The following is a 25612-nucleotide window of genomic DNA, read 5'->3' as shown; positions in this document are numbered from 1 at the left end:
TCTAGTCCTACATGTGTTTGCAATTATCAACCTATTAAAGTCGAATGATAGTTTGAAAAGAAAGCAATATGAGGAACTAACAGTTTCATAAATGAAAACGGAATGCGACTAAACAAAACCACGAAGAGCACGTTAAAAATTTCTCTGACATTAAATATGATAATGCCGGTTTATCTTATAATTTTTTTTTCTTTTGTCATAATCAGAGGTATGGCTATATTTTTCTCGTGTCACCATAATCCGGACATACGGTTCCTTTTTAGAAGCTAATTACTACTTCCTTTCCGGGAACACTCTGACAACATGCGAAAGTCCGTGTGAGGAAGATATTTGATATGATAACCAATCATTGTCTGAAATACATATCAAATTTCTCGAGAGTCAGTTTTTTGAGAATAGCGTCGAAAGCATCCACGAGATTCTGGTAAGTAATAAGTGTGTATGTAGGCCGGCTTAAACTTATTTCTGTATTCTCGCAACAGTCGGCTTTCTGTTGATAGGTGAGTGCCCGAATTTATGTAATCGCAATTTGTTAAGCAGGAACCATATTAAAACCGACATATTGTCAGATACGATTAACAACTTTCGTATTTAAGGCCATTAACCCTGCATAATTGAAACCAAATTTACAACGCGATAATTTTCCCTGCGTAACGACTTACAATGTCGAACCTCTCCATTTAAGCCTTCCACAAAAACAAAAGAGGTCTGACGCTATATTCGAGAAAGTAACCGGGATTTATTTTTTCTCTGAATTATATGAATTATGTTTGATATGCCAAAGAGACTATTACTTGTAATGATAATCAAGGCATCCAGTAGACCCTATGACATTCAGTTGACCCTTGAGAGCAGGTTTTGACCCCTAAAATGACTTGTGGAAGGGAATGTCTTCATGATATGTATGTAATTTGGGATTTGACAAGTCAAATAATAAGAGTCGACTGAATGCCATGATAATTTAGGAGTAGTTTTAATGATTACACTGTAATACTTTTTAAAAAAATCACAAATATGCTCATTCCAGGACTAGGACAGAATCACTTGAGTATAAAACTGAATCTATGTTACATGGGCGTCCACATAGGGACTCAGACTTTGCATTACTTCCACAAGAATTGCTGGAAACTTGAAGATGAGTTATTTCCTTGAGGGGTAGTATGTAACCCTGGTAAAATACTAACTGCAAAATACTAATTGACGAGAGAGAACTTCTCTTTGGCTTGATCAGTTAAGTGCTAGTACTCCAGAGGTCCTGGGTTCAAATCCTAGGGGAAGAATTGAAATAATGAGCTCTATTACTTAATCATTATAACATACCAAGTTTTGTTTAAATCCTTTCAAATGAAATTGATATTTTCTTACACTGTATATCTGTTTAAATTTCTTTTTTAACTATCATCGATTACTAAAAATAAACAAAAATAAGTAGACAATGTTACCAACTTACGATTCTCAGTCATGAACTTTACAGTGTTGGCCAGAAAAGATAGATAATTGCTAACCACCTAAAACTAGTAGTGAACCTCTGATATATTGTCCCTGTATACCAGTATCTTGAAGTTATAAATTGCATTTTGTGATCACATTTTCAAATTATGTTGTAGCTATTGCTATATATGACATGGAACATTATTTAACACTGTGTTATCAAAACTGAAAATGCATTCCAAACCAGTTTCTTGTAACTAAGGAATCATCATACATAGTTTCATGTAATTTTCACACATATGACTAACAATCCTTGAAGACCACACATTGTTATGTTTTGTAGTGTCAGGCGCATGTCCTTGGACCACCTTCAAAGAACAGCCAGTAACACTAGACACAACGTAAGTACAACATTCAAACATAACATGTCTGACTTCACAAACAACTGTGACGCTGGAAAGGATCACTATACTGAGATCCACAAACACTATGCTGAGGAATGTAGCCAGGACGACATAGGAACCTTCCTCTTTACGTCGGAATCTGTTGGGGAAGGACATCCAGACAAGATGTGTGACCAAATTAGTGATGCCATTTTAGATGCTCTGTTACAGCAGGATCCAAAGGCAAAGGTTGCATGCGAAACAGTCGCAAAAACTGGCATGATTCTCCTTGCAGGTGAGATAACTAGTTCAGCTACTGTTGACTATCAACAGGTTGTCCGCGATACTGTCCAGCAGATTGGGTATGATGACTCTGCCAAAGGCTTTGATTACAAAACGTGTAATGTTCTGATGGCGCTAGAACAACAAAGTCCAGATATCGCTCAAGGTGTGCATCAGAATCGTTCAGAAGATGACATTGGAGCTGGGGACCAGGGCATAATGTTTGGATATGCTACCGATGAGACAGAAGAATGTATGCCTCTCACTGTAGTCCTGTCTCACAAGCTGAACCAAAAAATTGCTGAACTGCGTCGTAATGGGGGCCTGCCATGGGCTAGACCAGACACAAAGACCCAGGTTACGGTGGAATATAAATATGATGGTGGAGCTTGTGTACCATTACGTGTACACACCATTGTCGTGTCGGCTCAGCACAACGAGGAAGTGACCACAGAAGAACTACGCCAGCAGATCATGGACAAGGTTGTCAACATTGTAATTCCACAGAGGTATGTTGACAGTAACACAATCTTTCACATACAACCCTCGGGAAAATTTATCATTGGAGGTCCTCAGAGCGATGCTGGTCTGACTGGCCGAAAGATCATTGTGGATACCTATGGAGGGTGGGGTGCACATGGAGGAGGGGCATTCTCAGGGAAGGACTTCTCCAAAGTTGACAGATCAGCAGCTTATGCGACACGCTGGATTGCTAAATCTCTGGTGACGGCAGGTTTATGTAGGAGAGTTCTCATTCAAGTGTCTTATGCCATTGGTGTAGCCAGGCCTCTTTCCATAACGGTACAGAGTTTTGGTACATCTGAACTGACAGAGGAACAGCTTCTCAAGGTCATAAAGGATAACTTTGACCTTCGCCCTGGTGCCATTGTTAAGGAATTAAATCTTCATGACCCAATCTATCGAAAGACAGCTTGCTATGGTCACTTTGGCAGACCAGAATTTACTTGGGAGAAGCCAAAAACTCTCAATGTTGATGTTTAAATTGAGACATACTTTATGACAAAACAAAATTCATGAAGTCACATTTTCCTTGGTACAAAGAGATTATTTTTTATTTATTTTTCTCAGCATTTTTATCCGTAGAGTTTCACCAAGCCTTCTCAAATTGAAATAATGTTCTTCTCAGATGAACCTAGCCAGTCATTGTTAAGGTGATTTGTATCCTGGAGTCGTATTGAGATTTCAACTTTTTGTCAGAAGGTATAGGAAAATTCAACTTTTAAGTTTAAATACTTTTAATTCAAACTCGGTTAGAAGCCTTAGCATAGAGCAGTTAATGTATATACAATTTACATTTGCATTATGTGTACAATAAAGTTAAAGTTATAAAACTTTGAAAAAAAAGATAATTTCTATGACATGTTACAACAAGCTTTGTGACTCGGGTAACTGTTAACGCCCTTAGGCCTCTTGTTTTTCATATGTATGGGAATAAATATGAAGACAGGCAGAGTAAATGATATAAGGACAGGGGCTTTGAAACTTATTGAGAAGGATGCATATTATCTGATGCATTAAGCAAAGACTGCATCTAAAAAATGAATAAAAATGATAGGTTGAGTACATTCATACATAAATTGTGCAACAATTACATATGAATGATAACGTGACATATTTATAGATATTTATTTTATCTATTGATTGAATCCTACACAACGTCGGTATGCCAGAAGGACAATTATTTTCTGTAAATACACTAACCATTATCCATAGCTATGAAATAGTGATGGAATGGATAGATGATAGTAAGTCAATGGCACTATGTAGGGAAGATATTATTGACAGAATAAAATGATGTTTATTATTATCTTTTTTTTTAACGGAGTGTACAAGCATGTACTTGTATTCTTACTTACCATAATCAGCTTTTACAATAAAGATTATTGATCAAAGAATTTTTATAGGAATCTCATTTCATAGATATTGGTAGACTCAATACAAAAGGATAAATTTTTTAAAAAATTTTAATTGCATGTATTTATATGTATAATGTAGAGTTACATGATAATATACAAAGTTAAACATTTTATTCAAAATTTGACTATATGTTTTTTTTGTTGTTATGCATCCTCATATCCTGGTTTCATTTCTTCCGATTGTAAATCAAAATATTAAAGACATTTTTTATATTGCAATGAAGAAGTATTAAAAGGTTTTACATATTGTTTAATCTTTGATGAGTTGTAATCATGAGTCAAGATGGTGGTGTAGGGTATCTGTTGTCAACATTTTTGTTATTTAAACAGCAAATACTTTATTTCTTTGAAACAACTAAGAGATCTACATGCTAAGTATTCCTAGAATTTTTCAAGGTGAAATTATGACATCTTGTCAATAGCCAAGAGGCTGCAGAACTAGGTCATGCGTGAAATTTGTTGTCAAACAGCTAAAGTGAGTTTTATGAATGAGTTTGCTATAATAAAAAAGACATAAAAAAAAATAAAAAAAAGAAAGGTAACAAAAAATTTCATATGATGAAAGAGGATCATTTCATTCTGCTAGCAATCATTTTTAGTTATTCATATACAAATATGAAATCTGCTTTTTACACAACATAAAAAATATGAAATCTGCTTTTTAAAAAGATCCATAATATGAAATGGTTATTAGACAATTATAGAAATATTCAGCCTGTTTTGATGATGTTTTCATACTTAGATCCATATTTGTGTGACATAATTCTGATAATGTGAGTGATACAGGCCCCGCCTGACTCCATTGTATAAGGTATGGACCAATGCTTTTTCTTGTGGGATATACTGGTATATGTTTATTGACCTTTTTTGTTTTTGTGGGTGTGTTGTTTTCACGAGAAATTTAAATTGTTGTACAAAAATTAGTTGTTAATGATTTTGAACATGCATAGTCTATTGACACACCAGCTTTATATAAAAAATGTACCTTTTGTAACACAAATGACTGAATGATTAATCAATATGTTTATATTACTGGTACTCTTATTTTTGAATTTTTGTTTTTTCATTTACTTTTTTGTTTTGTTTTTCTCATCAGTTAGGGATTGGGCATTTTTGTCTCATTTTAGGAAGAACATTGCTGAATTTGAAAGAAAATTTTTAGTAGTAAGTTGCAAATCTAGTGGTTATTACTTAAATATGGAACAATTTCGCTTGGGACCTCAAAAAGCCCTTAAAATCAGTTTCACTAATGTGGCAATTTCATGAGTCTGTTCTGGTGATGAAATAAGCCCACCAAGGAAGCTTTTGCATTTGAACATTAGATATGACCAGTTTCTATTCCATTAATCATGATTCTTTTAATCGTCCAAGTTCACTAATCTGAGTTTATCACTAGTTAATAAGGATGAGTACTGTATTGATGGCTGGCAAGGTTTGCAGTTTTGCTGTGTGTTTTCTAACTAATTTGATCTATGTAGTTGCTTACATGCTTTATTTAGCCATTTTTGTTTAGCAGTTTGACCAGCTGGACATGAGTTGTTCATTTATGGGCAAACCTACTGATCTTAATTTGCTTTCTAATAAGCTTCGAATAAATCTTTCAGGGCCTGTGTTAACATTTGCAGGTTTGTCCTAATGTATGCCAAAAATATTACATTTATTTAATGTTCAGACAAACTGATTTGTCCATTTATATGAATAGGCCCCTGGTTTATGTGTAACTTTGCCATATAGAGTCTGACAAGGTCCATGAAATCATACCGATTCTTCATGGTGCTGTAGTTATATTGATAATTTCTACCTAATCAATGCTTTAATACTGACAACAGTTACACAGATTTTTAGTTTCTGAATTGAAGAAAAAGCAAGTTAATATATAGAATAGTTTTCGTAACAAAATCTCATTTGAGAGGAAGCTGAGATTGTGATAAATCAATGTTTAACATATACAGGTAACATTCTTTTTTTCCTACATTATAGTGTCAAATTTGCATAAAAAATTCTCACCTAGTCTCATTTCCAAATTCTTCAAATTAATAAGGTTGCCTCCCGTTGTGGTTAAACATCAGAAAAACAGGATGTGATTTTAATTTTGATATCTTAAGGCCAAATATTGAATAAAGGTACCACACAGATTGAAGGGAACAGAAAAATCTAGCACCAGGTAGCTTGTTAAATTTTTTCTGTCTCAAGTATGAGAAGTTTTGTGTTGTGTTTGTGGTTTCTGCATTGTAAAGTAAAATTACATTGAAGCAAATGTATGATTTCAATATTGAAAGGAACTTCTACATTAAATTATCATTTTCATTGAACTCATGAGTAAAGAGGTATGAAACATAAGGATCCTTATCACCTGTAAAGCAAGAAGCCAGATCTTTACAAATTTGCACAAAAGGATTATACAGTATATAACATATATCATCTGCATTGCCCATGCTAGCAGCTGTATCATGTTGGTTATGCATCATAGATAACATGTAAAAAACAATCTTCCAAGTGTTTTGTGATACTTTTTTTAAATTGCAGAATTTTAGAATTTGTTTTTAAAAAAATCAACACATTTGATTAGAAAATATGATTCAATTTTTTTTGTCAGTTTTGAAATTTATTAACATTGTCTTGAGGTGATCAAAAGTTTCTGATATTTATGTGCATAATGCAATTGAATATGTAAAAAAATAATCTTTGAAGTGACATAAGAATGTGTGAGCTTTATTAAATAAACATTCAATTGAAGTAGGTTCAGCTTTTTCAAATGTAATTAGATTTTTTTAAAATTTATTTAAAACGTCCTTGTTTTTCTAGTCCTTTTGTTATCAGTACATGATCTGATCATTTATATGTGGATTAATGTAATGTAAGGTATGGCACCAAGCTATGTTATTGAACAAATTAAAAAAAAATTATGTCAAAATGTTTTGTATGTGTATAAAATAACCCTTGGTATTGAAGTGAATATTAAACTACACAATGATTACAAACCATTTGATTTTGTCATATTTTTTTACGGATGTAAATCACTTTTGAGCACCCGTTATTAAATGTTTAGCGGCAGTCATTTTTGAAATTGTTCGGAGAATAACGTGACTTGATTACAAACTTAGCTACCAGCAGATTTGCGAACTCTGACAGAATACTGTATTCATACCAAATTAAAATCATTGACCTATTTCTGATCATTACAAGGTAACGATAATATAACCATATTACAGCCAAAAATGTTCGTGTAGTCTTTCGCCAAATAAATGCTCATTTTCTTTCAACAACAGATGGATTGTGGATCTGTATTTTGTCGCGCTGTCGGTTTACACACTAAGATCAGACCATATAGATTGCAGTCAAGTTTTGATAGAAAAATCACTTTCTCTGTTATTCCTTTGTAAGGGCAATTAATTCAACAATGAGTTTGTTGTATTTAATTTTACATAATTTGATTATAACTTGGCACATAGGAAGCATATCTATACAAACATATGTATGATATGAGGATATTCTTTAATGAACTGAAGGAAGTTGCAGATAACCAAAATATTTTGGAGCTATGGCCCTTGTCTGCTTTAGAGACAACTCCTTCTACAAGATGTGTTGGATTTCATCATAACTTGGTACAGATTGATGTAGATGTTTACGATGGAAGAAAATCTGAGAAACTGATGCAGGAGTTATGAATTTCTACTCCAGAATGTTTGGATCTCATTTCTACATTTTCTGCCTTCTTATCTTTCCCTCCTTTATAAGTGTTTTATCATCAAAATTTTTTTACAAATAATGTGACAATTTTGAATGATATAATCCTTAACATGTGAGAGTAGCTGAGGGGATCTTGTAAAGCTATATTGCGCTGAAGAACAAATAAAATGTACCGATTTCCACAAAGTTTAGGATAGCATCACATTTTTGTGTCCACATGTTTATCATCATATTTACAGACTGTAATCAGTCGTACACTGGATTTGGTAAAGCACATAGTAACAGTTTAAGTGATGTCTTGCAGAAAATGAAATTGGCTGTTTCTAAAGATAACAATATGGAGTTAATTTGATATTTCTGGCATCAAAAGAGGACTCAATCTAATTTGGATACTGGATTAGTTTTACACATATTAAACAGTAAGTTTAGTTCAGTTTATAGTAGCTTTACGTCCTATCAAAAGCCAGGGTCATTTAAGGACGTTCCAGGTTTGGATGGTGGCGGTAAGCCGAGGTTCCAGGAGAAAAACCACTAACCTGCGGTCATTTCCTTGTAATTGCTCCACGTTGACCTCGAACCAGTGACCTAGAGGTGGAGGGATAGTGATAAAGACAGTCAGAAACCTTAACCACTGTGGCCCCTATTACATACTTTATATTCTTGTTATAAACATACTAACACAACCTGTATGTTAGACACTATCTTCAAAAAGTACAATTAGTTTGAGAATTATAAAAGGCAAATTTTATTCAAGATCATTTTGCTAAGAATTGTCTAAAGAACACCTATTTTATAGTAAAGGCACAATGTCCTGTGTCAATACTAGGTATGTCTATTGTAAGTAGCAACAGAAATGTTGTGCCAGTGCAGCATGGATTCAACAAGATTATAGAAAAATGCCTTGGGAATGCTGTTTCAGACGCAAACAAATCCACCAGAAATCTAGACAAACGTCAGTTTTAATCAGTTTACTTAAACCAACATTTCATCTGAATGTATTGGTTTTGTGCTACAATTAAGTGAAAGGTCAGATAATTTTGCCGGCAGCAGATCCAGATTCTTTTGAGTAAGGAAATCATTTACATGCAACTTGTGGATGTGTGCTCCAGCTTTGTCAAATGGCAGTCTAACAAGATAATCAATTGCTGCTAAACTGGGATGATTTGTGCTTGCAAAGTCTCATTAAAATTGCTATTAAAAACAGTCAAAGCAACCAATTAAAGTTACCAAAGCAACTAAAACCAAACAATTAATGTTTCTAAAGTGATTAAAACAACCAATTAAATTTACCAAAGCTATTAAAAACAACTAATTAAAGTTACCGAAGCAATTAAAACTAACCAATTAAAGTTACCGGGACAATAAAAAGTAACCAATTAAAGTTACCAGGACAATTAAAAGTAACCAATTAAAGTTACCAAAGCTATTAAAAACACCCATTTCTTGTTTCACAATAATTTTAAAGGATGTAGCTTACAAATGACAAGTGGAGTGGTCAAAAGCCTTAAAAGTGATAGGATTGCATAATAAAATGTCCTGCTTTAACTAGGTCTCAAGTGATACTACTGTTGCTGAACGTCATTAAAAGGTTGTGTATGTTTCATTAAAAATTCATTGAAGTTACAAAAGCCATTTAAAATCAGCTTTATTTTTTACATGATGGCTTTAATGGGTAACTTGAAAGTATCTTTTGCTCTCTTTGTCAATACCCTACCATTAGACACCAGCAAAAACTTGTACGATGAAGTGATCTTTACGCTCCACTTTTACATAAATAATACACCTGCAGTGGTGCTTTATCAGCAATAAGTGTATTTACATTGGTGAAGATATGAATGTCAAACTGCTCGTCAACTTGAAAAGTGCGTCATCATTAATCAGTGATGGAGGTAAACAAGATATCCATTATGTATGAGTGTGAGCTCTTGATCTATGGCTATGCAGATTTCTGAATATCATTTGACATGGACTTCACTTTCTTGCGGATTTTTTAATATGAAACACTTTCTGTGTTCAGGAAAACTGAAAGACTGTGATGAGTTATTAGAAAACTGAAATGCTGTGATGAAGTATTCACCACATGTACCATACATAGTTTTATGACTGTCTCCAAAGCTTTGTGATGATGTCTACTTAACATTTATCTACCCACATCCTATAACTATGTCTACCTAACAGATGTAGACTGCATTATTCATGATGTGTATCTACTTGTGTCATATTACCTTGTCTGCTCTGTGTGTTTTAATCACAAATCCTTGGCAGGTATCATGCACCTTGCATGTCTATATCGTGGTTAACCTGGTTGTAGGCTATTTCACAGATATAAATTTTCGCACATAATTATGAACTGATGTCCATGTAAACAATAGTAACATCTATTTTCATTTAATCTAGAAATGTTCCTTGGTCATTTAATTTCGTGTTATCCCTAATGACTACAGACATAGTGAAATTATATCCCCCAGGAATATTTCTACTTATACAGTAAAATGCTTCTGACATGTCGTCCATCTGTCCTTTATTAAGATGGCTGCCACCTCATCACTGAACAATACTATGGACCCATCGCATGCAACAAGTTATACTGGGGTAAAATGTCTAGCACACGGACACAGCCACAACAGCACTGATTTGTCCATTTGTCATCTTCCTGAAAAACAAGTCATGAAAAGTCACAAGTATTGAACTATTCACTTTAAATCTTCATAGGAGGTTGCATAGGCCAGCACTCTGCAAGCTACAATCTATCTCATTTCTCACAACAACAACTAAATATTACCGTTAACTTGATAAAGGCTACAAATTTTATTGGTATTGATTACTTTCTCCGTTATACTTATGATACTTTACAGAAATTAATCCAAGAAGAAAAACCCTATTCCACGATCTGTTGCCGTTGTCAATGAAATGAACTTTGGGTGATGGTGTTTTGCAGGTTGTGTCTGGTGCGACAGTTGTCAAGGTGAAGGATGAGTCGTCAACAGTGAAAAAGCTGACCTTGAAGGTCCATGATAAGCGTTTTTTCTTCAAGGCAGGGCAATGGTGAGCACGCGATTGATTGGGTGAAACGCACCTTTCTGTACTCTTCCACTTCATGTGGACTGTGTCAATTGTGTTATTGGTGTTTTCCGTTTAATTTCGGGGTTGTTAATCAATCTTTTGACTGTAGTTACAATAGATCGTCCTTGTTATCTGTTGTTGTTCAAATCTGCAGCAAGAATATGCTTCAGCTGTCCTCCTATAGTGATATTTAGGACTCAGATATTTGAGTCCTGGTTGACTCATAACTTTTCTTGTGGAAATCACTCAGATTTTTCAGAACCCACCATATCTCTTAGAAGTGGGACTCAATAAAAGTTTTGGAATTGATGTTATGGACTCGCATGAAAAAATCCTTCGTAAAATCACTGCAGTCCTTTGTAGGAGATGACGTCAGCTGAGAAATTTTTCCCAGCATCTCGTCATAGGCTTTCTGATCATCATTATAAACAAATTTTTGTTTTCACTTTTCTCAAGAAATGGTATGATTTATCTCAAATTTTACATGCAAGTTGTGTGTTTAATTTTGAGACTTATTAGACAGTCATCTTTTTCTTTTTTATATTCATGGATTGTTCTGAAACCAAGAAAAAAAATCCTCAACCATATTTTCCTTGTGTCTCACTTTTCAATTATGCCTCCAAATCTGATTGACGTCAGAGATCAAGTTGTATTTCAGGGTGGACATGATGATTCCCAAGGTAGAAAAAGTGGGTGGTTTTTCAATGTGTTCTTCACCACGGAAACTAGCTCAGGATGGCTTGTTGGACCTGGCAGTTAAGAAAAGTAATCACCCACCAGCTCATTGGGTCCATACACAGGTAAGACTCCCGTGATCTGGCTGTTAATCTAATCATTACAACAGAGGTCATTATTTATTTCAACACATCTTCTAGGACTCAAACTCGGGACCTCTGGTTTACTAGTCTGATAAGTAAAGTAAAGACATAAGGGGCATGGCTAACTAATAACAGGTCCTTAATGATTCAAACCTGGGACCTAGGTTTTACTAGTCTGACGCTCAACCGATTGAGTTAAAGAGACTTTCTCTCTAGCGTAGCGGTATATTGCAGCTAAAATTTACCAGGGTAACATTATGATATAACTACATGTGTAAGTTGAAATAACTGTTAAATAATGACTCATTGTCAGAGAGTGGGGTGTTCAAATCTCCCTTCACGTTCAATTTGTCCTTCTATCTTTTGTCTGTCCTCATACTATTCTTGTTATCTCTTTTTCCTGAAAAATGTTTGATAGATGACTCGGGTTCTAGGTTATATCTGTTAGATTTTGACATGAACAAGAAAAAAAATGAAATGAAGAAAAAATGGAGATAAAGATATATAAAAAAAAAAATCTTGGGTTCACTGTTTTTATTATACAGAAAAAATAGTATTGAACTATTGAGTATGTACAGAGAAATAACAGTTTGTGACTGCTGTTCCTCAATAACTTGTTTGTCTACAGTGCAGAGAAGGTATTGAAGTGAATATACGATCAGGAGGTGATACATTCTACGACCCGAAACCTGACGACCCACAACCAGACCTTCTCCTATTGGCCGGAGGAATCGGAATCAATCCACTGTACAGTATTTTGTGTCATGTAACAGATCTGTTACCGAAAAAGGAAGAGAATTTTGTAATACTAGACAAAAATACAGCAGGGGCAGACAACTTCGACCATGCACCAAATAAAGTTTGCTTGCTGTATTCCGCCAGCGTTGAAGATGAACTGATATTTCAGGTATGTATTAAATATTAATTAGTTTGTATGGAAGCACATGTTTAATGGAAGAGCTTTGGAATCAGAGTATCTTAAATCTTTCACACTTTGTATGATTGAGACCAAATAGAGACACTTACAAGAAGTGGAAACATATATATACAATATGTATGTTTGATATAAATATACAAATGTTTGTCTCTTCATGGCTAGAATATGCCAGCATCCTGGAAAGTTATAGAATTGACTGCCTGGCCAATATTGCCTCTCATATCCATACACAATGTACTTATTTACCTAGATGTCGGGGGTTCAACTCCCGGAACAGAACATGCTAAGGTATAGGGTCACCTGCCTGGCCAAGTGAGTTTTCTCCAAATACTCTGGTTTCCTCCCTGAAATATGACCCCTCATGTGCTTCCATCTGGACAAACAAGAGTGATTAATATAATGGTAAATGCTTGTTTTCCAATTGTTGTGAAATAAGCAAATTTTTACATTTACATAACTCTTTAAGTCCTGCTATGATTTCAAGGCTATCTCTCTGTTTCAAACACATTATCATATCATTGATTTGTTCGAATATGCAATTCACAACTGAAATGCACTGATATGAAAATTGTAACTTAAAACAATTAAAGATTAAGCAGAAGATATCACTGAGAAAACAGTCTGTAACAACACTATCAGCTGGTAAGTTGCAACAAGGGTATTTCTAACTTGGTATGGTCAGTGTCTATTTTCTGGTAGAAATAGATCATGAGTGCTCAAAGACACATGTTTGATTCCCAGAAGAAATGAGTTATAATCTTTAAAATCAGCTTCAGTTCACCTGGCACAAATTGCTGTGGTAAAATATCTGTGGTCATCCATTTGTCATCAGTCAAATTTTCCTTAAATGGCTTCTTCTGAACTGCCGTTTAATAGTTGAATTAAGCTTACTATACTTGGTAATAGGTTGAAGCTTTTCACATGTGAGAAGAAATGACCTTAATCCATATTAAATGTCACAGGGCTTAATCGTATCATATCACTTTTATTTCTTCTTTTGATTCACCAAAAAGTCATAGAATAATATGATTTGACTTGTAATTGATGGCTTACGTGCTGCAAAATGTAGGAAAAAATTTTCTTTACTTGTATTTGAGTCAGTGGGGTCAAAATTGTTGTAATACCTAAAGACTTTGTCTTTTTTGACTGTAGAATTACTTGTAACTTTGCACCATAAAACACCTGTTCAAAGTGTTTGTCTCTGTAAATGGCACCATAAAACACCTGTTCAAAGTGTTTGTCTCTGTAAATGGCACCATAAAACACTTGTTCAAAATGTTTGTCTCTGTAAATGGCACCATAAAACACCTGTTCAAAGTGTTTGTCTCTGTAAATGGCACCATAAAACACCTGTTCAAAGTGTTTGTCTCTGTAAATGGCACCATAAAACACCTGTTCAATGTGTTTGTCTCTGTAAATGGCACCGTAAAACACCTGTTCAAAGTGTTTGTCTCTGTAAATGGCACCATAAAACACCTGTTCAATGTGTTTGTCTCTGTAAATGGCACCATAAAACACCTGTTCAAAGTGTTTGTCTCTGTAAATGGCACCATAAAACACCTGTTCAAAGTGTTTGTCTCTGTAAATGGCACCATAAAACACCTGTTCAAAATGTTTGTCTTTGTAAATGGCACCATAAAACACCTGTTCAAAGTGTTTGTCTCTGTAAATGGCACCCTACAACACCTGTTCAAAGTGTTTGTCTCTGTAAATGGCACCATAAAACACTTGTTCAAAATGTTTGTCTCTGTAAATGGCACCATAAAACACCTGTTCAAAGTGTTTGTCTCTGTAAATGGCACCATAAAACACCTGTTCAAAGTGTTTGTCTCTGTAAATGGCACCATAAAACACCTGTTCAAATTGTTTGTCTCTGTAAATGGCACCATAAAACACCTGTTCAAAGTGTTTGTCTCTGTAAATGGCACCATAAAACACCTGTTCAATGTGTTTGTCTCTGTAAATGGCACCATAAAACACCTGTTCAAAGTGTTTGTCTCTGTAAATGGCACCATAAAACACCTGTTCAAAGTGTTTGTCTCTGTAAATGGCACCATAAAACACCTGTTCAAAATGTTTGTCTTTGTAAATGGCACCATAAAACAGTGTTGTTCAAAGTGTTTGTCTCTGTAAATGGCACCATAAAACACCTGTTCAAAGTGTTTGTCTCTGTAAATGGCACCATAAAACACCTGTTCAAAGTGTTTGTCTCTGTAAATTCAAAGTGTTTGCACTGTAAATGGCAAAAAATGTTTGTCTCTGTAAAAAATGGCACCATAAAACACCTGTTCAAAGTGTTTGTCTCTGTAAATGGCACCATAAAACACCTGTTCAAAGTGTTTGTCTCTGTAAACCATGGCAACACCTGTTCAAAGTGTTTGTCTCTGTAAATGGCACTAAAACACCTGTTCAAAGTGTTTGTCTCTGTAAATGGCACCATAAAACACCTGTTCAAAGTGTTTGTCTCTGTAAATGGCACCATAAAACACCTGTTCAAAGTGTTTGTCTCTGTAAATGGCACCATAAAACACCTGTTCAAAATGTTTGTCTCTGTAAATGGCACCATAAAACACCTGTTCAAAGTGTTTGTCTCTGTAAATGGCACCATAAAACACCTGTTCAAAGTGTTTGTCTCTGTAAATGGCACCATAAAACACCTGTTCAATGTTTGCACCATAAAACACCTGTTCAAAGTGTTTGTCTCTGTAAATGGCACCATAAAACACCTGTTCAAAATGTTTGTCTCTGTAAATGGCACCATAAAACACCTGTTCAAAGTGTTTGTCTCTGTAAATGGCACCATAAAACACCTGTTCAAAGTGTTTGTCTCTGTAAATGGCACCATAAAACACCTGTTCAAAGTGTTTGTCTCTGTAAATGTTTGCAAATGGCCATAAAACACCTGTTCAAAGTGTTTGTCTCTGTAAATGGCACCATAAAACACCTGTTCAAAGTGTTTGTCTCTGTAAATGGCACCCTACAACACCTGTTCAAAGTGTTTGTCTCTGTAAATGGCACCATAAAACACCTGTTCAAAGTGTTTGTCTCTGTAAATGGCACCATAAAACACCTGTTCAAAGTGTTTGTCTCTGTAAATGGCACCATAAAACACCTGTTCAAAGTGTTTGTCTCTGTAAATGGCACCATAAAACATCTGTTCAATATGTTTGTCTCTGTAAATGGCACCATAAAACACCTGTTCAAAGTGTTTGTCTCTGTAAATGGCACCATAAAACACCTGTTCAAAGTGTTTGTCTCTGTAAATGGCACCATAAAACACCTGTTCAAAGTGTTTGTCTCTGTAAATGGCACCATAAAACACATGTTCAAAGTGTTTGTCTCTGTAAATGGCACCATAAAACACCTGTTCAAAGTGTTTGTCTCTGTAAATGGCACCATAAAACACCTGTTCAAAGTGTTTGTCTCTGTAAATGGCACCATAAAACACCTGTTCAAAGTGTTTGTCTCTGTAAATGGCACCATAAAACACCTGTTCAAAGTGTTTGTCTCTGTAAATGGCACCATAAAACACCTGTTCAAAGTGTTTGTCTCTGTAAATGGCACCATAAAACACCTGTTCAAAGTGTTTGTCTCTGTAAATGGCACCATAAAACACCTGTTCAAAGTGTTTGTCTCTGTAAATGGCACCCTACAACACCTGTTCAAAGTGTTTGTCTCTGTAAATGGCACCATGTAAATGGCACCACACCTGTTCAAAGTGTTTGTCTCTGTAAATGGCACCATAAAACACCTGTTCAAAGTGTTTGTCTCTGTAAATGGCACCATAAAACAACACCTGTTCAAAGTGTTGGTCTCTGTAAATGGCACCATAAAACACCTGTTCAAAGTGTTTGTCTCTGTAAATGGCACCATAAAACACCTGTTCAAAGTGTTTGTCTCTGTAAATGGCACCATAAAACACCTGTTCAAAGTGTTTGTCTCTGTAAATGGCACCATAAAACACCTGTTCAAAGTGTTTGTCTCTGTAAATGGCACCATAAAACACCTGTTCAAAGTGTTTGTCTCTGTAAATGGCACCATAAAACACCTGTTCAAAGTGTTTGTCTCTGTAAATGGCACCATAAAACACCTGTTCAAAGTGTTTGTCTCTGTAAATGGCACCATAAAACACCTGTTCAAAGTGTTTGTCTCTGTAAATGGCACCATAAAACACCTGTTCAAAGTGTTTGTCTCTGTAAATGGCACCATAAAACACCTGTTCAAAGTGTTTGTCTCTGTAAATGGCACCATAAAACACCTGTTCAAAATGTTTGTCTCTGTAAATGGCACCATAAAACACCTGTTCAAAGTGTTTGTCTCTGTTAATTGTACTAATTGAAGTCTGCCATGACTCACTGTTGTAGATGAATTGTGGTGTAATTTAATTTAAGAATATGACTACTTACTTGCATTGACCTAGGATTAAGACGACAGATTTCTTCAATGAAGCAAAAGAGGCTTGCACCCTTCTGGAAGACCTGGTCTTATCATCTTTGTACTTTTTCAGAAGCATCCAAATAAATCTTTCTCATCTTTCTTAATCCTTGTTATTATCGAATTTGTGTTTGAAATATGATCACATTAACATATTGATGTTTTCTTCGCTTTTGATTCAAACCAGTCCTTCAGTTAAGACATGTATTGGTAAATGTATTTGTGAAAATGTTAAATACCAGGTGAGTGATGCAGGCCCATTGTGCCTGTTATTGGTTATGTGCCTTGAAGTGTGAGGGATATTGCAATTCAATATGGCAGCTGAGTGTTAAACGTTGAAATTTCCAATCATTATGATACCTGGGGTAGTGTTTATAAAAATATCATAGACTGCAGCCCTGATAGTAGTTTCTGGTTTTGTTGATGTAGTAGTGCAAAGAGACATCAGTCAATTTCAAAATATAAACGGTAATATTTCACGCATAATCCGCAATCGTCCGACTGTTTAAGGGAGCTAACTCTTATGAAGTTGGTAGATCATGTAAGTTGCCAAAGAACTTTTCTTTTTAAATTTTGTCAAAAAAAAAGTAAAAAAAATCATTTTATTATTTTTCAAGATTACAGTACCACGTATGATATATCTGAAACTTTGATCTTACAGAGAGAGTTATCTGAGGCAGTCGAACAGTATCCATGTGTTGACTGTCAGTATTTCCTCACAAGGGAAACCACTCAAAAAACATCACTGCCTGTAAAAAGTAAGCTTCATGTTCATAAGACATTTTTATAAGGTGCATTTACAAGGTCTTTTGAAAAATGCATTATTCCTGTTTGTCACCATGCTAGAGTGTACGCCTTCCACTGCACATACATTTAACAACTTTTATTTGGCATTTACGTGTAATATGAATGCAAAGTAGACAAGGGTAAATTCAATAGAGTTTGTGCTTCATGTTGAATTTTCCTTTATCCAGATGGCTTTCATAATATCAACTAAAAACTAAGAGCAGTTTAATGCTTATATTTCTATCATTTTCAGTTTCCGTCTTGTATATGCATGCTTATGGCATACTGCAATGTCTTTCTAAAATCAGTAGTGTTAAATGACTTGGAGGATTTAGACCAGTTTTTAGTTTTCATTACCTTGTTATATTTCTGTTGGCAGTTCATGGGATGATAAAATACAGCAACCTTTGGCACAGATATGCTATAGTTATGTTATAAGATGGAAATTTATCACAAATCAAGGTTAACATGACAGTGTTCATGACAAAAAAGTTTTAATCATCATCATGATATCTGTTAAAACTTTTGGGTACTGTAGGTCTCCAGAGATTGCGGCCCGCAACAGACATACTCTCTGGACTTGTATATGAATCAGTAAGGATGGTAGTTCGTTTTTTGTGTTGCTAGTATATCATTGTGGAAGACTTCTAAATCAAACTCAGAGTGTGGTTGTTAAAGACAAAGACCTAGAATCAGTTGATAATTATTGATGAGCTTTCTACTTGATGAATATGATATAAAATGAATCTGTTAACTATACAACGTTATGGCTTTGTTTTAGACCGAAGAATTAACCACCAAGATATACAAGATTCGTTTAGGAGACTAAGAAAGGAGAAAACCATGGTTTATATTTGTGGCCCCTCCCCTATGATAGAAACCATGGAAACTATTCTCCTCGGAGCTGGGATTGGTCAACAGCAGATCCTATTTGAGAAATGGTGGTAGCAGAGTGACTGATAACTGTAGCTGCTTTTATCCAGGTTACCGACTTTGAAACGTTGGTTGCAGATTTTTCAATTAACTGTGTTTATCTTTATATATGCCCAGCATTTGAATTATTTCGAAAATTCAGGGGATGGGCCTGTTACAGATCAATAGAATAGCATTTGTGTATAACTTATTTTAGTAAGTACAAAACAACTTTTTACGTCGCCCTAGGATTAGGTTATTGTCGATGACGTCATTTATATGACACAACTTTTTCCAGTCTATATTAATCACTCTTGTTGGCCCGGTGGAGGCATGCATGGAGTCTTCTATACTTTAAGAAGAACCTGTAGTACCTGGAGAAAATCCAAGTGGTCCAACAAATGAGCCTCTACTTATTTACATCTGTTCTGGGACCAAACCCCAAAGCCTGAAGGTTAGAAGCTAGTGTTTTACCAATGTACCAATTGACCTTATGATGAGACATGGGCTTATTGCTAGATAAATTCAGTGTTTTGTTTGTTTTTATTTGAAGTGATTAAAATCAGTATATAAAAACAAATCCAGGCAGTTTTAACAGTCATTGATTTTATTTTTTGCTTTTTTCCTTTTTTTCATGACAATGATGAACATCTAAGACTACCGCTTCATTTAAATCATCACACAAACACACGTCATACCTCCTGCCAAGTTGTCGCAGCAACAAGCTTCACTTGTAACTATTGACAACAAGGGCCTGGTCAACAGAGACGCAGGTTGTACGGGAGTAAGAAAATTAGCTGATTGACATGAATTTGACATTTTCCCAAGGACATCAATGATAACCAATGTTAAACTGTTACAGACTAAAAACTAATGATGAAAAAATAACATTTTTGAACAATTCACATGAAAAAAAGGTCTTGTTTTCATACAACATGTAACATTTCACCTCAAATTCAACATTCAACATGACGAATATTTAATAAAAATATCCACCTTCAACATCTAGTCTCCTTTAACATGATTGGCGCCTACCCCTCCATCCCCACTACAGACCTGGCTTCAATAAGCCTTACAAAAGACCATGAATGGTGGGGGGGTAAAGCCACCTTTGATCCCAAAATAAATGTTGTACCTCTCACTAAACATTTAATTGGCATACATGCTAGGGTTCAAAGGTCATTATTTGATTGATGGTTGGCTGGCACTTAAAATTAGGCAGCAATTATCATACTCCAAAACACCAAACAATATTTAAGGAAAAGAGCAAGGTCACATTTGGGTCAAGGTAACAATGGGCATGCAACATTGATATTTTTGAAGGTTTTCTGTATAAAATGATTCAATGATGTAATTTTAAACAAAGAGGGATGATCAAATTGATTTCCTGTCGAGGATGATGAAATTAAAATTGATGTCTTAATGATAAATAGTAAAAACCTGCTGAAATGGGATAAGGTCCACACAAGACGGGACTTGCATTGGAAAGAAGTATACTTCGTAGGATAATGTTGACATTCAAGTATAAAAATGAAAAAAGAAAAAACTAGACAAAAACATGTAAACTGAAGCCCATAGTAGAGATGCACGGATAGTTTGGACGAACAAAGAAAGAAGTTCTATCTATCCTCAATATAACATTGCCTCTTGCATACGTTTGTCACATTTTCATTTCCAATGTGCAAGACCTCACCGATGTACAATATTCTTGGTGAGGTGGGTTTCCTCATCCCACATCTACTAGTGAACAGAAATTCATCATTCTTATAGGAATGGAGAATTCTACACACCTGTGCCTTAAAACAGTTCCCCTACACACAATATCAATCTGTACAGCAAATATATTTATATAAAAAACAATTTCTGAACATTCTCTTAAATCTAAAATCAAAAAGAAAAATGAAACTTAACAAATCTTTATACAGTATTTTTGATTATTGCACATTGAGTCTGTACAAGTGATACTGGCACTGTTTTGTGTGGTCATACTTCAGGTTCATACACTCCAAACAATCATAAGCTGCATTTTATTACATAAAGGTTAGCAAAGTTATCGGTTTTTAAAACCTGATAATTACCGTTTATTATACTGAATCAACTGAAAAAGCTATTTGTTCTGGCTTTTTAAAATTCTATATCTTAAGACTGTGTAGACTTAAACAAAAGCAGCTCAAAGGGACCTCTACGTTGACTGTTAAAACTATCTATCACCTGTTGATAAGGGTGGTGAACAGATTGCTGAAAGGGACAAATCAGTCAAAAAAAAATAAAAAGCTTGACATGTTTTTCATAGTGATCATTTTGTTAAATGTTCATCTTGCTTTCACTTCAGTAGGTTGTAGTGTTGAACTGAAGTTTGCAAACAAACCAAAGATGTCCAACCAGACGTTTTAAGTACTCCTTCACATTTACAAGATTTACTGTGTATTTTTTGTCAAAACTTCGAAATGACTTGTTCAATAGGAGTATCTGACTTAATTTTGATAAGGATTTATCAAAAATTTCTCAAATTCACTTAATTCTCTCTTTAAGGTAAACTTTAAATTAAAAACACGACATCAGTTTGAACAAGTCAATCAATCAGCCCCACATGGAATATTATCACTACAACTCTCTTATCCAACAGTCTTTGTTCTACCAATAGCTCAAAATATCAAACAAAATCATTTCAGAATTTAAAACAAGAAACATTTAAGCTTTTAAAGAAAAGAAAATTTGTATGTTTGAAGATTACCGTAAATGTGCATACAGTCATTCTGTGACATTTTGCATAATGTAGATATATATATATATTGTGTTATTAATGAAGGATTTGTCTTCGACCAATAGCGTTGGAAGTTACATATATATTTAACAATGTGCAGGGGCCAAGGAGTAGGTGCAAGGTATGGTATAATTTCAATAATATTTAAAGTCTGGAAGACAATTCTTGGACGTTTGATAATTAATGGTTAAATAGTTTTTTGTTTCAAAAACACACTTTTATACATATAAGTACAAGACAAGTTTACGGATCCCCTGTCAATCATTTTACATATATGCACATATATGTAGATAGCCCCGTGCCTTCTGATAAATTGCCCTGAATATTTCATGTTTGTTCTTAATCGATTACAAGTGAACTTCATTGTAACATGTAAGGGGAAAAAGAAATAAGAAAAATGAAAAAAAAAATTAAAAAAAAATGGAAAATTGCTATTTTTGATGAAAACATTATTGACGATGTAAGCAATGATAAACTTGTTAGGTTCTCATGTTGTGGTAAGCTGTGACAAATGTTCCCCAAACTTATGTTAAACTAAATGTAGTATGAAACATAAGACTATCAATGAATTGAAGAAGCACTATACCGAAAACTAGCATCCGCAGCTACCGGAAATTCTGTCTTTGTGGCGTAAGGAAATTAAAAAATAAAAATATATATATAAAAAAAAAAACAGCAATTAAGCAACACTTTTACAATCTTTGAAATATCTTGATCGATACTATTATTTCAAGTATAGAGTAATGCCAAACTAGACGATATTTCAGGTAGCTTCGGTGGTTGGTTTACTGTTGCCCAGCAACCAAATTATAGATGAAACAATCTGATTGGTCAAATACATGATGATATTTACAATGATGTGCAGAGTGAACACTAATGTGGCCTACAATGAAATGATACTAAAACTATCTACAATTTCTTAGTCGCTACCTTGAACAGCATGTTTTGATGTTATTCTGGTGTTACTAAAATTAATTGATGTCTGAATGTTTGTATAACCAGATTTACTAAAATTTATTGATATCATAACACTTTATATAATAAATCAATTTTATAATATTAGAATATTGTTTAATATTAGTCACAGAAACCTTGCTGTTTTTATACAAAATACCATTTCCCCAAGTAGATTTAAACCGATAATCACTGACTCACTTGGTCTTCAAATGAAGAGTGACATAATATTCTTCTAAGTTTCAGAATTTTTAAGTGTATTTCTGATTGTTAAACATGTACTGGTAAAATACATGATCATATGTTTAAAAAAAATGAAAAAAACAAATAAAACTAAAACATCTGTCAAGGTAGCGCAGGTCATTAAAAAACATTTCATTTTTCCTAGCAATATTTCATGAACATTTGAGGATGCATACAGTAAATCACATATGACCACAAGATATTTTATCATAAAATGAATTAAAAATAAAATCTTAAAAAAAAAAAAAAAAAAAATAAGAAACGGTAAAAATTATTATTTGCAATTGAAGCATATGTATGTACAGTTAAAAATGTTGACTTGGTAGATACATTATCAATAAGAGTCGTATAAAAATCATTCACTCAAGTTGTCATCCGGTAATACAATAAATCAGGCGCCTATGTCCGGTATTTCATATATAGACTCCTGGCTCATATCATTCTTGCTCACATATCGCTAACACCTATGCTGTCAGTCGGAAACGGGATGGAATTGCTCAAGTTTTCTGTGATGTTACAAGTAATTCACAGTCAATTTCTAACAGGACATTTTGTCCGTTATTCTGGGAACAGGATGAAGAATATCGGTGTAAAATACATCACCTGTTTCCCTCTCTTAAATATAATTTGGCTGAAACTAGTGATTGATGTTAAAGGTGAAATCAACTTGGAATCAAGAAAGTATGACGTCCTGTTATTAACAATACTTAATTAAGGTGCTAAACAACTAATGCTTAATTTGCGAAAAAAGATCACCAACTGTTAAAAATTAAATTAAACACATTTTGAATTGACCGTCTGTAACCATTTAAAACTTGAGTAACTCCTTAGAATGGCGTTTCATTTCCTAAAGGAGAAAAAAACCGCCAACAAAACACATATCTGTACTTGCATGATAAAACTACTGACCCGATATATCTCAGGGATAGCAGAACTATACAGTAAATAAGTCGTAGTATGACATGTAAGGACAGTCTTTGTCACAAAAGGTTTTCATATGGGGGGTGTAATTTTACTCCTATGAAAAGTTTTGTGGCTACACAAAGAGAGTCCTGCTGCTATTCCATAAGGATAAAGATTAATCTCAGCTTTGGAAGAGAGGTGCTTGTAAAGTTTTGTAATATAACTTGACAGTTCTTAAAAAATAACATATTTCAAAACAACACATTCACTCAAAAAACTCTCAGTCCTTATCTACTGATTACTAATAAAAATGGCGCATCTTTGAATCACATTTCTTTGAAGAAACAAAAATAATATCCAGTTGATCACTTTTAGGCAATGGCATAGACAAAGTTATTCTACCGTCACTAAGCTCAACAAGTTTTTTTGATGCATCAATCACCGCTTCAATTTGTCCTCTAGAGAGAGTGCCGTAACTGCCCATTGGTGAGCCTTCAAAATGTCCGTAGTGATGGAATTATCTCATGTCTTTGGGAAATTCATAAATATACTACCACGGCAATATCCACTTCACAGTCAACAATACACTTTTACCGTCCCTAAAAAATATTTATTTTGAATTTCTCTATTTCAAAATGTTCACAAATACACTTATTATGAATTAGTTTTCCTATTTAAATATGTTCACAAATTTAACCCCAAATGGGCGACGTTAAGCAACAATTTCTCTGTAATATCCTTGTCTGAATCATAAGTTTGTTCTCCCTTCAACTTTGAACAGAATATGGATGGCGTAGGTTGTTACCATGGTGATCTGTTTCACATTGTGTTGATTGGTTGCTGATGTTTGATTCTGTTGGCACACGAGATGAAATCACGTAAAACTGAAAACAAAACATGTGATAAGTTAGAAATCGTTTATACTATCATAGTTACATATATTCAACACAGGTCACTGCTTTCTGTTTTTCTAATGTTACAATCCCTATGGCCTATGTTACCAATACTGATCTTTAGACTAGATAAATAACCTCCAAGCTGGTTTAAATGGCATTTCTGTTACTGAGGGGTACGCTAATTTTTGCTTATTTCAAGTATGGAATAAAAAATAAAAAAAATATAGGTAACTTGGAAATAAAAATTGATAAAGAAAAACAATTGTCACAGGAAAAGTGCATCCTTTTGCTTCAGCTTTTTGTGGTAAATGGGAAAATTTGAATCTACAGCCTTTGTAAGACTAGGTATGATTGTAATACCAGCACATAAACCAAACTGTAAATCACCCAAGAGCAGACAACTCCGATCTTACCTTGAAGGTGTGGCTGCGTAGGTCTGGAAGTGTGGGGTATTGTCCAAAGCATCATGGTCCTGAAAATTGGACCAGCATCATATTAAGTGTGGAGATATTTAATATCTATATTTATCTTTGTGTAGTGATGTAAAATATGGAGCTACAAAAATGACATTCCTGAACAATTTATTTTGGTTTAAATCTGATCAGCATTTTTGAGAAGAAGTTATTTAACAAAGTGTTAAGAAAACCTATCATCACACCAGATCACACCATATAAAGATTGAAAGGTAGTTATTTTCTCATTAATAATTTTTGTCTCTCTTTAACATTGTGTGATATTCCTACCTCTAAAGGCAGGGCTTGTAACATGGCAGTCGTCCCTGGGGGCTGAGCATACATCTGATTGAACGCCGCTGCAGAGGCTGCTGGATGACCCGCCACAAACTGTCAAGAGAAATCAACATCATCATCCTGGAATTCTGATCACATCATTGTCACCATTGATAGATCCAAAAAACTATAGCTATTTATTTTGATCAGACAGTTATTTATCAGGTCATATGATACCTATATATTATCATCGGGATTCAATCAAGCATGAATTATTGATAAATAACCATATATATGATGAAGTCCTACATATGCAGTGATTAAGCATAGACTGTAAGGGGAACAGAATAATATATATGTGTATATATAGGTTGTAAACAAATATTGGATACATCATGCAATATATGATTCATAACAATGAAATGAAAGTCTTCAGAAATAGGAATGAAAA

At 34.4% G+C, this 25612-nt stretch overlaps 2 protein-coding genes across 12 annotated transcripts in view; one reads left to right on the top strand and one right to left on the bottom strand.

Annotated features, from left to right (window-relative positions):
• The first annotated feature begins 310 nt into the window (after window positions 1-310).
• On the top strand, window positions 311-19268 carry LOC132560849 (oxidoreductase NAD-binding domain-containing protein 1-like). Its single transcript, XM_060225551.1, has 7 exons — window positions 311-424; window positions 1775-1832; window positions 10662-10768; window positions 11445-11586; window positions 12233-12511; window positions 17637-17733; window positions 18543-19268. Exons 1-7 carry the CDS (start codon window positions 336-338, stop codon window positions 18707-18709), a joined length of 939 nt encoding a protein of 312 aa, XP_060081534.1. The 5' UTR covers window positions 311-335; the 3' UTR covers window positions 18710-19268.
• Window positions 19263-25612, bottom strand: part of LOC132560847 (RNA-binding motif, single-stranded-interacting protein 3-like) — a 164811-nt gene continuing 158461 nt past the window's right edge. For all 11 annotated transcript variants that reach the window (XM_060225539.1, XM_060225542.1, XM_060225540.1 and 8 more), the window contains 3 exons: window positions 25177-25275; window positions 24847-24905; window positions 19263-24421 (listed from right to left, as the gene is read on the bottom strand). In XM_060225539.1, the coding sequence (XP_060081522.1) occupies window positions 24412-24421; window positions 24847-24905; window positions 25177-25275 (168 nt within the window). In that variant the 3' untranslated portion in view covers window positions 19263-24411. The remainder of the gene's footprint in view (window positions 24422-24846; window positions 24906-25176; window positions 25276-25612) is intronic.

Source organism: Ylistrum balloti, unplaced genomic scaffold (genome assembly GCF_031769215.1).
Source record: "Ylistrum balloti isolate Yb309-2 unplaced genomic scaffold, AGI_CSIRO_Ybal_v1 Utg371124, whole genome shotgun sequence".
In the NCBI taxonomy this organism is placed as follows: domain Eukaryota; kingdom Metazoa; phylum Mollusca; class Bivalvia; order Pectinida; family Pectinidae; genus Ylistrum; species Ylistrum balloti.
Note: the sequence above shows the minus strand (reverse complement) of the source record. Positions and strands in the feature narration are given on the sequence as shown.